Source organism: Salvelinus alpinus, chromosome 2 (assembly GCF_045679555.1).
Source record: "Salvelinus alpinus chromosome 2, SLU_Salpinus.1, whole genome shotgun sequence".
Lineage (NCBI taxonomy): Eukaryota > Metazoa > Chordata > Actinopteri > Salmoniformes > Salmonidae > Salvelinus > Salvelinus alpinus.
In genome coordinates, this window is record NC_092087.1 from 65,381,537 (window position 1) to 65,397,260 (window position 15,724).

Sequence of the window (15,724 nt, forward strand, 5' to 3'; positions counted from 1 at the left end):
AATGGGTATTCTGCAAAGTTTTGAATTCTGTGAGCCAAGACAAAAACACATATGCTGCTATATGTATGTGGTTACATACCTAAATTGGTTAATTCCTCGTAGGACAGCCAGGAACTATAGGAGCCTTCTCGATGTACATGCAACAGCAAGAAACCTATCCCAACAGAACTCGCAGATGAGCACCGCGATGTTTCGGGAAAAATGTGTTATTTTTTTTTTACAAGAACGACGCCATTTCATTGCGCACAACTGACAAACAAACTCTTTGACGGTACATTCTAAATAAATATCAGGGCGACCGCAATGATAAATGTGTTGCCAACGGAGCTTATTTTAAATCCAAAATGTCTTCCATGGATATTGATCTCCCAGCATCCACAGCGAATATTTTTAAATGACGTCGTCATGTATTGGATTTTTCGGGCGTGGCTGCGTATATGAGTAACAAATCCAAATACATAATTTCCATACATACATCATTGGTCATATAGATAAATAAATCCCCCATTTATTTTATTAATTTGAATGGATACTTGCCTTCAACTAGTCTACATAGCAAATACACGAAATGTGTTGATTTGATTAATAAGCTAGTTATACAAAAAATATATAATTAAATAGGTCTAACCAAACAAAAAAAGAACAAAAATCCAGATGTTCGAATATGGTAAAAAAAAAAAGTTCAGTATTTCACAATTTAATGTTAGATGGTTCGTTACCCTGAAAGTAGTATATGGGAGAAGCTAATCCATGGTTCAGTTTTCCTTGAACATCCACTAAAATATTTAGCTAACATTAGCCACGACTAGCTAATAATAATCAAGGACCAAGCAGAGGCAATTAAAAACATATATTTTTTAAAGGAAATGTATTAAACAAACGGTCCTCAAGAAGGAAATATATCAATAGTTTCTAGTAAATCATCGTGTGATGCATTTATTCATATGATACGAAGACAATTAAGAACACGGAAACTCCTAAATTTGAACGCGGTAAAAGAGTTGCGGGGTAAACCACACATCACTCGACGAACAACATTAATACCGCGTTCAAGACAACTTGGAACTCGGAAATTTGAGACTTGTCAACTCGTCGTAGAAAGACGAGGTCCGAGTTTCCCACTTGGATATGATCAGAATCAACCAATAGGAAGCTCTACGCAAAAAACGTACGCAAATTCAAGTTGTCTTGAACAAGGCATAAACGTAATTCAGAGCCCACATACCCAGGCTTCATTTCAAACACTTAAAATACACCCTATCCCACCAGCCCTCAAATTCAGTGCTTGCAGGGCTAGGGAGGAAGAAATTATTTTTAAATGGATCGCCCTTACCTGGAAATTCGTCATTCCAGGATGATGTTGATTTAAGCCACCAGTAGCTCGTGGGTGCTTTATATGTGCTACAGTCAATTATGATTGCATGTCTACTTATATTAACTATATAATTATTAATCTACGACTACTGTATGATAGCTTGCAAATTAATTAGCTAGCCTGCCTAGCTGGAACTTCTGAAGAATTAAAATGTTTTATTTCTACAATTTCCAAAAGTCAACCAAACAAAAACATCATTACTTTTACAATAAGTGTTTGTGCATTAGTAGCACAATTTCTAACCTTTTTACATTCGTTTTTACTTACACTTGTATGTTGACTCATCCATATTGACATTGTGGTTTTAAGTTTCGGTGGACTTTTCTTAGCGGATGTACAATCGCGAATTGAATTTATGTGGCGTTTCAGGCCCGAAGTGAACATAATTGTACACAAACAAACTCGATTAAAAAAAAACAAGGGCTGAGGTGCTTATGATTGTTTGGCGATGGTAGGTGGATAAGGGTGTATCTTTTTTAAATTTGAAACGCAGCCTGGAGACGTGATGGCCCGGCGTCCCATTGTGACATAGCTACATGGCTCTGACAGATAGGATCCACTTTCAGCGATAATTTGTCAAACCACACTAGCTTCGCCCGGAGTGGCTCAACATGTGGTTGCTAGCAAACCGAAAGCATGCTAGGTATCAACCGTCCAATGCATTTGTTTGGGGTGGCAGTTAGCCTAGTGGTTAGAGCGTTGGGCTAGTAACTTTAATGGTTGCTAGATCGCATCCCTGAGCCGACAAGGCAGTTAACCCACTGCTCCTAGGCCGTCATTGTAAATAAGAATGTGTTCTTATCTGACTTAGTTAAATAAAGGTAAAAAATCAACACCCAATCCAGTAAGGTCGATTAGTCAATCACGGCTCGATATTGCAGAGAATCCCGCCATTTTCACGTTCCCTCGCCCATGCTCGCATTGCCCAACGCCCTCCTGCACTCTTCGCTTCCCTCGGATGAAAATTAATGGCTTCTGTTTTTAATCGCCCCCTATCGCCATCAGTGGATAACTACTGTGGACACGCAGCTCGAACACGCACCTTCTACAATTTGGCGTGGATTACACACTGTTACCTTACTACTGCTACATTTTTCAAATGATTGGACCTTAAAGTTTATATTTCCAGACAGAAATATCACACACAACGACCTGATCGAACCTGGTTCTCCTGTGACCATCACCCTAACCTCAACAAGCAACCCATCACTCACCAGCCAGCACTTGCAGCAGCCTTTCCACCATCTATATTATCTTAAATGGAGCTACTTGATTGTCAACCAATTTAGTATCCACACCACCAAATGAAACAGCAGATTCCCATTTTTGAATTGTTCTGTCACCTTGGACCTGAGCTACTAACAACAACAACACCTGTGAGACCTGAGGCAGATAGACTTGCAAAAAGGAAGACATCCAGGGGAAGAGGCTATAGAGGATCAACAGGGAGAGGATGTTGCTGACAACGAGGATGAACGATTCATGAAGGCTGGGCACACACTGGTTGAATCAAAGTTGTAATTTGTCAACATATTGTGACATGGAATCAACGTGGAAAATACATTGGATTTGAAAAAAGTAATCAACCAGTAATGTTTTCATCTCATTTCAACCAGCATTGTAAATATTGAAATTAGGGTACAACTTCAACTTAAATACATAGAATTAACATGACTAATAGGTTGCTACATCAATCTATTTTTTTTTTCAGACCCAGTTTTTCAAAATGATCTATCTGTCAGGGTAGGGGTAGATCAATTAACCTTGTCGGGGCAGGGGTAGGTTGACCTCAGGTCTCCCCACTGGAAGCCCGAGGTAGGGGAAGCGGGGGAATCTATCAAATAGCGCACCTCTAACTTTGTACAGTACTAATGCAATTAGTTGTGCAATTTTGTTTGTGTGTTTCTTGTTTGAAGTGCAATAGTGTAATAATCAGGTTCTCTTCTTTATACGTGTGTTATTCTATTTGTGTGATATACAATTTGTGCAATTTAGTTTTAATTTTGTGGGTTTTGTTAGCAATAGGGTAATAGTGTAATAATTTGATTGTTAGTGGCATTGTTAGTGTTAGTGTATTTATATACTGTTTCTATTTGTTACTTTTTTATATTTACGAGTCTTTTTTTGTATGTATTTTTATATTTATATAGTTTTAAATGTAATGATTATTTATTTGTGTTGTTCCAATTGTCTGAATAAAAATTACAGCTAGAACCGCCACTGGGCCTAGGTCACACATGCATGCCATGAAGTCTTGCTCTGGACCAGACTTAATAGGCTTGGATCAGCATTTAGTGTCTGGTTCCTCTCAGCGAACCAGTTTATTAGTAAGACTACACTTTCCCATAACGTTCCCGCCTAACTGTGGCTAAATGGTTGATTTACTTTATGTGAATATAGCTAGGCCTATTTGTACACAATATCAAATTAAAGTAATGCATTGATTCTCACAGAACTCTTCTTGCTTAGATACACTGAAGGCCTTTAGACTATAATGGACACATGCTGACTTGAGATCTACGCATATAACTTCACATTTCTCAGAACTCTCCTTTTGAAAGTCCAATTTACACACACATATTTAAAGTTAGGATAGGGCCCTTATTTCTCTATTCTATCAAACCCAGTAAGTCAAAAGCAACGTTTCCCAGCAAAAAACAAATGTTGTTTTGAACATCCTAGACAACCAGTTACAAAGATTGAATGAAAAGCCCTGCTGAGTCGCTAACCACCCTCTCCCCTTTGTCTCCTCGATGTGACGCACCAAGGCTAAAGATACTTTTATAAACAACTGGTCTGATGTAATGGCTCTTCAAGCTGACATTTTCCAACCAATCTGGCAATGGTGAGTCATGGCAATGAATCGTTGATGCTGGTTCAAATGCCACGCTGCCTCTTTCAGTGAGGCAGAAGGAAAGGGAAAAAGGGATACCTAGTAAGTTGTACAACAATGCATTCAACTGAAATGTGTCTTCCGCAATTAACTCAACCCCTCTGAATTAGAGAGGTGCGGAGGGTTCCTTAATCGACATCCACATCGTCAGCGCCCAGGGAACAGTGGGTTAACTGCCTTGCTTAGGGGCAGAATGACAGATTTTTGATAGGTGTATAAAATCGAGCACATGGCCATGCATTCTCCAAACATTGGCAGTAGAATGGCCATACTGAAGAGCTGTGACTCCCTCCTAGAGTCAACTGTAAGTGCTGTTATTGGGAAGTGGAAACATCTGTCATATTTTAGATTCTTCAAAGTAGTCACCCTTTGCCTTGATGACAGATTTGCACACTCTTGGCATTCTCTCAACCAGTTTCACCTGGAATGCTTTTCCAACAGTCTTGAAGGACTTCCCACATATGCTGAGCACTTGTCGGCTGCTTTTCCTTCACTCTGCGGTCCAACTTATCCCAAACCATCTCAATTGGGTTGAGGTTGGGTGATTGAGGAGGCCAGGTCATCTGATGCAGCACTCCATCACTCTCCTTCTTGGTCAAATAGCCATTGTCCTGTTGAAAAACAAATGATAGTCCCACTAAGCGCAAACCAGATGGGATGTCGTACTGCTGCAGAATGCTGTGGTAGCCATGCTGGTTAAGTGTGCCTTGAATTCTAAATAAATCACTGACAGTGTCACCAGCAAAGCACCCCCACACCATCACACCTCCTCCTCCATGCTTCACAGTGGGAACCACACATGCAGAGATCATCCGTTCACCTACTCTGCGTTTCACAAAGACACAGTTGGAACCAAAAATCTCAAATTTGGACTCATCAGACCAAAGGACAAATTTCCACTGGTCTAATGTCCATTGCTCATGTTTCTTGGCCCAAGCAAGTCTCTTCTTCTTATTGTTGTCCTTTAGTAGTGGTTTCTTTGCAGCAATTCGACCATGAAGGCCTAATTCACGCAGTCTTCTCTGAACATTTGATGTTGAGATGTATCTGTTACTTGAACTCTGTGAATCATTTATTTGGGCTGCAATTCCTGAGGCTGGTAACTGCAGCAGAGGTAACTCTGGTTCTTACTCTCCTGTGGCGGTCCTCATGAGAGCCAGTTTCATCATAGCTCTTGATGGTTTTTGCGACTGCACTTGAAGAAATGTTCAAAGTTCTTGAAATGTTCCACATTGACTGACCTTCATGTCTTAAAGTAAGGATGGACTATTGTTTCTCTTTGCTTATTTGAGCTGTTCTTGCCATAATATGGACCAGGTCTTTAACCAAATAGGGTCATCTTCTGTATACCACCCCTACCTTTTCACAACACAACTGAAAGGCTCAAACACATTAAGAAGGAAAGAAACTCCACAAATTAACTTCTATCAAGGCACACCTGTTAATTGAAATGCATTCCAGGTGACTACCTCATGAAGCTGATTGAGAGAATGCCAAGCGTGTGCAAAGCTGTCTGACATCAAGGCAAAGGGTGGCTACTTTGAAGAATCTAAAATTATTTAACACATTTTTGGTTACTACATGATTCCATATGTGTTATTTAATAGTTTTGATGTCTTCACTATTATTCTACAATGTAGAAAACAGTAAAAAAAAAAAAAAAAAAACCTTGAATGAGTAGGTGTGTCCAAACTTTTGACTGGTACTGTAAATAAATGAATATGCAAAAACACAGGTATTGAAACAAACAATTCTGAAAATCAACCTGCAATACATGCTGTGAAATATGATGATGATGAACGCGGTTTTGAGTGTTTCTTTTAGCAAACATACATTTTTGTTTTACTCAACAAGCTTGTTCAAATTCAGCTCACTTCGAGCAGAATTTGTTTAGTAAACCCACTTAAACACATTAGCTTAAATTCTTGAATAATTTTGATTAAGCCATTGGTTAAATTGTTTTTTTTTACCATGCAGATAATGATACCATAGTCTAGGAAAGGAAGCAGCAGTTGGGGTCAATGTATTTTTAATGGATACAGTAAAACAGTTATTTGATATGTACAGTAACCCAATGTTATTGTTTTTCTTAGATAATCAATATGCTTTCCAAAAGATTAATCAAACAAATCCAAATATGTTTTTAAAAATAAACACTTTCAAGAATTGTTCCATCTTTTGTATGAATGAAAAAATTGCCAGCCGTGAAGTTAATTCTTTGTCGTGTACCAAACAGCATGATATGGGACTTTGTTTGATTTAAAACCAAATTATTTGCTAGAAACCATTTGTGTTCATCTTGGAGACTTGCTCGTATCTGCAGAACATTTGAACCATACAGTATTTATAGAGGACTATCGTCAGCAGACCTGGGTTCAAATAGATGCCTTTAAGAGCCGCATTGTTGACAGCGCTCTGCAATGCGTGATCAAATTGAATCCCGGCCTTCGCCTTCTTTGGCATCTGTGTCCGACACGGAATGTGGGGCTGGACGCTTGCTCAAGTCAGCTATTGTTGATTGTGCTTATAAGATGACTCTGCCATCTGCTGTTGGTAAGGGGCATCCAACACCATGTAACACTGTCCAGCCTCAGGTATGAGCTCATATTCTGTGTGTGTGTGTTCTGTATGCAAAGACAGGTCTAAGTATGGTTAATAGGTGCATGGTATTATGATAACATGAGTATCTATCCAAATTGAAACAGTAATAAAACAATGCAAATTCTCTCAACACTCCTTTAATAGCCTGTTTTCACTCACAACACTTCAAAACCCAATTTCCAAACATATTTTTTTTTACAAAAGAGCTCAACTCTTTTCTTAAAAAGGGTTAGAATCATAAAATGGCAATACAAAAACTTAATAAAGAGTAAGATGGAAATAAAACAAAAAATATTGCAATAAACTGAAACTGATATGAAAAAAAGACATACTGACATCATACAAACAAGAGCTTTTACCTTGTATTCTTTAGTGGTTCATTTAAAAAAGAAAGAATACTGTCTGTCACATCATTTAAAATAATATTTGTGCAAAAACATCTGCAAACTTTAACTATACTTAAAAGAGCTGTAAAGCTCAATGTTGGAGTTATTTGACTGTCCAGTTTTTCTTGGTATTACTTGGTGCCGCTTGACTTCCCAAAAGTAGTGCTATAATATACAGTTGAAATCGGGATGTTTACATACACCTTAGCCAAATACATTTAAACTCCGTTTTTCACAATACCTGACATTTAATCAGAGTAAAAATTCCCTGTCTTAGGTTAGTTAGGATCACCACTTTATTTTAAGGATGTGAAATGTCAGAATAATAAAAGAGAGAAACTTTTATTCTTTCATCACAGTCCCAGTGGGTCAGAAGTTTACATACACTCAATTAGTATTTGGTAGCATTGCCTTTAAATTGTTTAACTTAGGTCAAACGTTTCAGGTAGCCTTCCACAAGCTTCCCACAATAAGTTGGGTGAATTTTGGCCCATTCCTCCTGACAGAGCTGGTGTAACAGAGTCAGGTTTGTAGGCCTCCTTGCTCGCACACGCTTTTTCAGTTCTGCCCACAAATTTTCTATAGGATTGAGATCAGGGCTTTGTGATGGCCACTCCAATACTTTGACTTTGTTGTCCTTAAGCCATTTTGCCACAACTTTGGAAGTATGCTTTGGGTCATTGTCCATTTGGAAGACCCATTTGCGAGCAAGCTTTAACTTCCTGACTGATAACTTGAGATGTTGTTTCAATATATCAACATCATTTACCTTCTTCATGATGCCATCTATTTTGTGAAGTGCACCAGTCCCTCCTGCAGCAAAGCACCCCTACAACATGATGCTGCCACCCCCGTGCTTCACGGTTGGGATGGTGTTCTTTGGCTTGCAAGCCTCCCCCTTTTTCCTCCAAACATAACAATGGTCATTATGTCCAGTTATATTTTTGTTTCATCAGACCAGAGGACATTTCTCCAAAAAGTACGATCTTTGTCCCCACGTGCAGTTGCAAACTGTAGTCTGGCTTTTTTATGGCGGTTTTGGAGCAGTGGCTTCTCCCTTGTCGATATAGGACTTGTTTTACTGTGGATATAGATACTTTTGTACCTGTTTCCTCCAGCATCTTCACAAGGTCCTTTGCTGTTGTTCTGCAATTGATTTGCACTTTCCGCACCAAAGTACGTTAATCTCTAGGAGACAGAACTCGTCTCCTTCCTGAGCGGTATGACGGCTGCGTGGTCGCATCGTGTTTATACTAGCGTACTATTGTGTGTACAGATGAACGTGGTACCTTCAGGCGTTTGGAAATTGCTCCCAAGGATGAACCAGACTTGTGGAGGTCTGCAATTTTTTTCTGAGGTCTTGGCTGATTTCTTTTGATTTTCCCATTATGTCAAGCAAAGAGGCAATGAGTTTGAAGGTAGGCCTTGAAATACATCCACAGGTACACCTCCAATTTACTAAAATTATGTCAATTAGCCTATCAGAAGCTTCTAAAGCCATGACATAATTCTCTGGAATCTTCCAAGCTGTTTAAAGGCACAGTCAACTTAGTGTATGTAAACTTCTGACCCACTGGAATTGTGATTAAGTGAAATAATCTGTCTGTAAACAATTGTTGGAAAAATTACTTGTGTCATGCACAAAGTAGATGTCCTAACCGACTTGCCAAAACTATAGTTTGTTCACAAGACATTTGTGGAGTGGTTGAAAAACTAGTTTTAAATGACTCCAACCTAAGTGTATGTAAACTTCCGACTTCAACTGTAAATATGTATTATGAAGTAGTGGAACATATTTATGTTTCAGTTATGTATAGATACACTACATGACCAAAAGTCTGTGGTCTCCTGCTCGTCGAACGTCTCATTACAAAATCATTGGCATCAATATGCAGTTGACCGGGGCAGCTATAGCAGGGCAGAAATGTAAGGAAATGACTTGTTGGAAAGGTGGCATCCTATGACGGTGCCACGTTGAAAGTCACTGAGTACTTCAGTAAGGCCATTCTACTGCAATGTTTGACTATGGCGATTGCTCGGCTGTGTGCTCGATTTTATACACCTGTCAGCAACGGGTGTGGCAGAAATAGCCAAATCCACTAATTTGAAGGGGTGGCCACATACTGTTGTATATATTGTGTCCATTTGTATCATGAAATAGTGGAACACTGTACAGTCAAATGAGTGGGATTGACCGAAGAACTTCCCCCTTTCCGAGGCAAAAACATGAGACACCTTGACCGTCAGAAATGCATGAAGAAAGGGTCAAATATACGGTAACATACACTGTTGTTAATACTCAGCTACCACGGTGAAGATGAACAAAAAATACGTCAAATGTAATACTATCCATGTAGTATCTAATCGCAAGAGAAGCCATAGTTTTCAAACGGTTGATATTGACAAATGGGGTTACACAGTACCTCTTCTGAGCGCATGCACACACAGACACACACTTAAAATCTCCAAAACACACTTTCATCCAAATGAAATGCATTTTCGTGTCAAGTCACAAACATACAAGGTCAAAAGATGGAGAGAGGCGAAATAACTAAGGAAGGAAGCTTTGACTTCCAGGTGTCCTGTATAGCCTCGACTGAAGAGGCACATGACGTTATTTCCCTCATAGGTCTATGAGAAAATACACCTCATGAAAAAAACATCAACACACAATACAACAACATTGCTGACATTAAAATCCTGGCAATTCCCTAAAAAACAATTAAGCCTGTGGCCCTTTTTGACTCAACATTATGAGTGGGTCTATCTTTAAAGAAAGTATAAAAACAGAGAACAGTGGACAGCTATTAGTTCATTCTTGAAAACGGCACGTTAGTTTTATAAAGGGATTCTTGTCTTTCAGAATGGATAAAGTTAGAAAAAAGAACACCACTTCAAAGTCACTGGTAAATAGTTTAAGAACTGGGGAATTCTTCTACCCTTTTCACACTACTGTACCAAGCCAAACTGTACTGTGTTTAACTGTGTTTTTTCTTCTTCACATGGTCATTTTGAACACAGTTCCAACAACTATAGTGGATGCTTAACCAGGCCAGTGCAGTACAGCTTGGCTTGGGTCAACTCAGTAGTAATGTGAGAAGGGTATTACTGAAAACTGCACTGCTGAGCCCTTTGCAGAGAGTAGACTAATCAGGTGTGTTAGAGTAGGGCACTGGGAACAATACATTTGTTTCCTTGCCCTCCCTTTCTCTCACTCTTCTCTCTCCTATACACGTTTGTGTCCAGAAATTCTTGCATGCACCTAGGGCCCTCTTCACAAATTCACAAGTGAAGTCATTGCATTGAACTCGCCTAAGGATACATTCCACTCTCTGATGAATGTCTCTCGTTATACAGTGCCAAGTTTCTTGGTTACTGATTGTCCCAATTCTGTTTCCGTACAATGTGCTTCTAAATCAAAAAGGCAAGTATACTAGCTAGAAAGTAGTGTAGCAAAAACTTGAGTAAGTCACTTTTCTCAATGAAAAAAGAGAACAAAATACGTCTCTTCATAGCAAGAGGGGTTCCTCTGCAAATTTCACAGCAATTCCTCTCTTAGCATCCCACCCTTTCCCTAAAAATCAGTAACACACACGGCCTCCCGGCACACACTGCGAACACACACTAACACACCCCTTCAATCCTCTTACATTATATACAGGACATTTACCCACATAGGATTTCACAGAAATAATAATATAGTAACAAAACAAAGTGCCAACAAAGCTGCCATTACAGGTGGCCATTATAAGTGTCTAACCACAATATACACTATTATACTTAAAAGGCAGCATAAATTTTTTAACAAAACGTGTTTTTTTCCTTCTTTTTTTGCTGGTGTATAAAACAGTAACATTTGACGTTGACAACAACATCCATTTCATACTGGGAACACAGGTTTGTAACTGGACAGTTTCCACAGGAAAAGGACTAGGGGGTTTGTTTACGCTTTTTGCTTAGTCAGAGCAGCCGTGGCTGGGTTCCAATCTGGTGGATTACTCCCAGCCTTCCCCACTACCTTTGGTAACTTGGAGAGCCCACGGAGCTGATCAAGTTGGAGTTGGATTCATTTCAAACTTAGACTTAGAAATCTATTTCTAATAATTACATTTTGAAACATTGGGAACCAGCATATAAGGACCTATAATCTTCACTTCATGGAGCTATTACCATATTGATAGCCTCAATACCTAGTAAATATCAAAGGACAGAAAGGAAGGGAGTGATTTTTCAGAATGTATTCCAGCTTGTCTCTCTCTATGGGAGATGAGGACTGTTCAAAGGGAACAGAATCTTTTTTTCAGAATTGAACCCAGCCCCAGTCTCTCTATGGGAGATGAGGTTCATTTTAAAGGACAGAAGGAAGGGAGTGATTTTTCAGAATGGAAACCAGCCCGTCTCTCTCTATGGGAGATGATAAGGGCTGTTCAGGGGTCAGGGTTTAAGGAGAAGGGGGTAGCTGCAGCCCAATTTGTCGACCGGCGTATAGGTGAGTGGATGTGTCGAAAGGAAAGTAATGGGCGTGTGGAAAGGAGTGGGTGTGTCGAAAGCGCTCTGTTACAGGTTAGACGGTTTTGATCGTGCAGTCTATCGTACTGCGAGAGTTTGGACTTGAGTCGGATTCGTCCAGAGGATGAGTCTGAGTCGTATTTCGCTGTTAGTTAAACACAAATAATTGTAGATTTTAAGTTGTAAAACTGACGATTGTTTATTTTTTATTAAAAGTACTGATGATGGGTGTACTATTGCTTGTATGCGTGTGCTCACTGTGACGGTCACCCTGATATTGGCTACTAATTAGCTACTTCCCACGCCGGGACAAGCACTTGGAAAGCGAGAGCAAGGACACTGTGTCCAGGTGTTGTTGCCCTTCATGCCATGACCATTGAGTAGACTGTATGTATGTATCAATGTGAAATCTCGATGGTTATCAATATGAGTTATTTCTTGTGTAGGCTTCTATCCTACTTGAAATAAAATCATAGGAGAGAAGAAGAAAATTGGCACGTTAGCTACCGCTGGCGACAACTTGACACAGCTGCCCAGTGGGAAGCACCTCTGGCCAGCGGGCACCTCGATACAAAACCGGTGCACTGGTCGGCGGCTTATCAACTCGTATCAGCCATGCAAAATGGTCTTGAGTGGCAACAAATCTGATCAATTAGCTGATTATCTTTCCAATCACCCACTCCTTTCGACACACCCACTCGCCCATACTCCGGTTGCCATATTGGGCTGCAGCTACCCATACTTGGGTTTAGGTGGCAGTGATATGTCACATGGCGGGCTTGGTGTAGCCGAAGATGCCAACAGGGAAGTGTTTGACGTGAGTGGGCCACTGGGCAGCCAGCTGGAAAAACTTGACATCATTCCACTCCACGCCGTCAATGGACACTATGGAGAGAGGGAGAGAGAGAAAGTTTTAATTTCAACCACTTGGTGGCGATATTGCACTTGTTAAAGACTCAAAGATTGAATTGAGGCTATTCAGGGAATTCACATTAACCTATGTGTGTGTCTTCAGCACGTACTCTACAGTATGTGTTAAAACAGAATAAGTATGTAGTATACATGTATGATTGAACATATGGGCGCATGCTTGCGTTGAAAGGATGCAGAGTGGGGTGTTTGGGTAGGGCTGTGGCAGTCATGACATTTCGTCAGCCCCGTTTATTGTCTAATTACTGTCGGTCTCACGGTAATTGACCATTAATTAACATAAGCAGGTTTAGCCTCCACGCATACAAGCCTCTGATGTGCGCCTTTGGAACATCTACATTTAATATACTCCATCAAAATAAATCAATTTCGAAGGAAACATTTTTCAAAGGAAACATTATTATATAAAGACAATGTATTTCAGAAGGAGAATATATGTCATCTGGCTATGCGCCATGCCATAGGCTGTAGGCTAGTTAATTTAGCATCCAAGATATGCACAGAAGTCCCGTGGCGTTATTTTATATTATATGATTTTATAGTAAGAAGAATATAATTGAACTTAGCTGAATAAAATAGAAAGGATATTTTTCTTAAACAGGTCCTATATGCTAGATTTAGATTTACTTGACTACTTTAGTTGTGTTGATACAAACCTTAGAAAGTCTTAGAAATCAAAGCATATATGGGCTGCATGATGCGACTATAGACTATCGATGATTTGAGAAAGTTGCAAAAAAAGCTTCCGCTCTGTTCCTTGCCTCAGGCTGCACACGCTGCTCTCTCATCAAGTGCACTCGAATAGTCAATGGGGCAACTTTCCACGGTTCATTTTTCAATCATGCCGGGTTGGCTATTCCGGTTTTATAGTGGAGCATGTTCTTAATATGAGCAGCTGAGAAATATATAGTGTAGCGGCTGGGATCCTCCTCTTTTTGGTGGCAACCATCACAACTCTGCTTTCACACGGGATAGCATATCGAAATGTCTGGACTTATAGTACCAGTCAAAAGTTTGGACACACATACTCATTCAAGGGTCTTTATTTTTACTATTTTCTACATTGTAGAATAATAGTGAAGACATCAAAACTATGAAATAACACATATGGAATCATGTAGTAACCAAGAAAGTGTTAAACAAATCAAAATATATTTTAGATTTTAAATTCTTCAAACTAGCCACAGTTTTGCACACTCTCATTCTCTCAACCAGCTTCACCTGGAATTATTTTCCAACAGACTTGAAGGAGTTCCCACATATGCTGAGCACCTGTTGGCTGATTTCCCTTCACACTGTGGTCCAACTCATCCCAAACCATCTCAATTGGGTTGAGGTCGGGTGATTGTGGAGGCCAGGTCATCTGATGCAGCACTCCATCACTCTCCTTCTTGGTCAAATAGCCCTTACACAGCCTGGAGGTGGGTTGGGTCATTGTCCTGTTGAAAAACAATTGATAGTCCCACTAAGTGCAAACCAGATGGGATGGCGTATCGCTGCAGAATGCTGTGGTAGCCATGCTGGTTAAGTGTGCCTTGAATTCTAAATAAATCACTGACAGTGATCCATTCACCTACTCTGCGTCTCACAAAGACAAATGACCGTTGTCAAATTTGAAATCATTTCCAGATTTCCAACGGTCTAATGTCCATTGCTCATGTTTCTTGGCCCAAGCTCTTCTTATTGGTGTTCTTTAGTAGTGGTTTCTTTGCAGCAATTCAACCATGAAGGCCTGATTCACGCAGTCTCCTTTGAACAGTTGATGTTGAGATGTGTCTGTTACTTGAACTCTGTGAAGCATTTATTTGGCCTGCAATATTTGAGGCTGGTAACTCTAATGAACTTATCCTCTGCAGCAGAGGTGATTCTGGGTCTTCCTTTCCTGTGGCGGTCTTCATGAGAGCCAGTTTCATCATAGCGCTTGATGGTTTTTGCGACTGCACTTGAAGAAACTTTCAACGTTCTTGGAAAATTTCCACATTGACTGACCTTCATGTCTTAAAGTAATGATGGACTGTCATTTCTCTTTGCTTATTTGAGCTGTTCTTGCCATAATATGGACTTGGTCTTTTACCAAATAGAGCTAGCTTCTGTATACCACCCTTACCATGTCACAACAACAACATTAAATTACAAAAAATCCACAAATTAACTTTTAACAAGGCACACCTGTTAATTTGATCCAAGATGGCGTAGCAGTCGGACGTGTGTTTGTATTGTCCTGTATTGTCCTGTCGCGTGTAAATAGTAAATAGTCTTCGTATTTTTCGTATACATTTCGTATATATTTTAATTTCACTTTCCATCTAGGAACTGAATATACATTCCTACATTCCGCCTCACCCAATGTGGTACGGACCTGCTATTTTTTTATACTTTAGAACCGTAACCCCAAGCAGAAGCTAGCCAGATAACTAGCTACTAGCTAGTAGTCAGTTAGCCACTGCTGCGGTCTTCACCCTCAACTCGGACACAGCCAGCTTCAATACCGGGCCAATACCTGCCAGCCTGCAAGCGCGATATCAACCCAGAGCATATAGGACAGCTTTTTCTCTACCACATCACCGGATTCCTGACGCAAGCTCTGGACAATTACACCGTATCATCACAGCTAGCTAGCTGCAACCGAGTGGCTACTACTGGCTAACACCTCTGTCCCGAAGCAAGCACCAGTTAGCCTTGAGCTAGCCTCGAGCTAGGCCCATCTGCCGGCTAGCTGCAAGCGCGATATCAACCCAGAGCATATAGGACTGCTTTTTCTCTACCACATCACCGGATTCCTGACGCAAGCTCTGGACAATTACACCGTATCATCACAGCTAGCTAGCTGCAACCGAGTGGCTACTACTGGCTAACACCTCTGTCCCGAAGCAAGCACCAGTTAGCCTTGAGCTAGCCTCGAGCTAGGCCCATCTGCCGGCTAGCTGCAAGCGCGATATCAACCCAGAGCATATAGGACTGCTTTTTCTCTACCACATCACCGGATTCCTGACGCAAGCTCTGGACAATTACACCGTATCATCACAGCTA

The 15,724-nt window shown here is 40.3% G+C and overlaps 2 protein-coding genes across 4 annotated transcripts in view; both read right to left on the bottom strand.

Annotated features, from left to right (window-relative positions):
• The window catches only part of LOC139566933 (kinesin light chain 1-like), a 31,085-nt gene extending 30,714 nt beyond the window's left edge, over nt 1–371 (bottom strand). The window contains exon 1 of one of the 2 annotated variants that reach the window (XM_071388313.1): nt 80–341. The gene's annotated coding sequence lies outside the window, so the exon portion shown is untranslated. Of the gene's footprint in view, nt 1–79 lie in introns of both variants that reach the window. The other variant, XM_071388323.1, reaches the window with a different exon arrangement.
• Nucleotides 372–6,990: 6,619 nt separating this feature from the next.
• Nucleotides 6,991–15,724, bottom strand: part of LOC139544025 (phosphofurin acidic cluster sorting protein 2-like) — a 104,785-nt gene continuing 96,051 nt past the window's right edge. For both annotated transcript variants that reach the window (XM_071350698.1, XM_071350707.1), the window contains one exon: nt 6,991–12,649. In XM_071350698.1, coding sequence (XP_071206799.1) covers nt 12,531–12,649 — 119 coding nt within the window. In that variant the 3' untranslated portion in view covers nt 6,991–12,530. The remainder of the gene's footprint in view (nt 12,650–15,724) is intronic.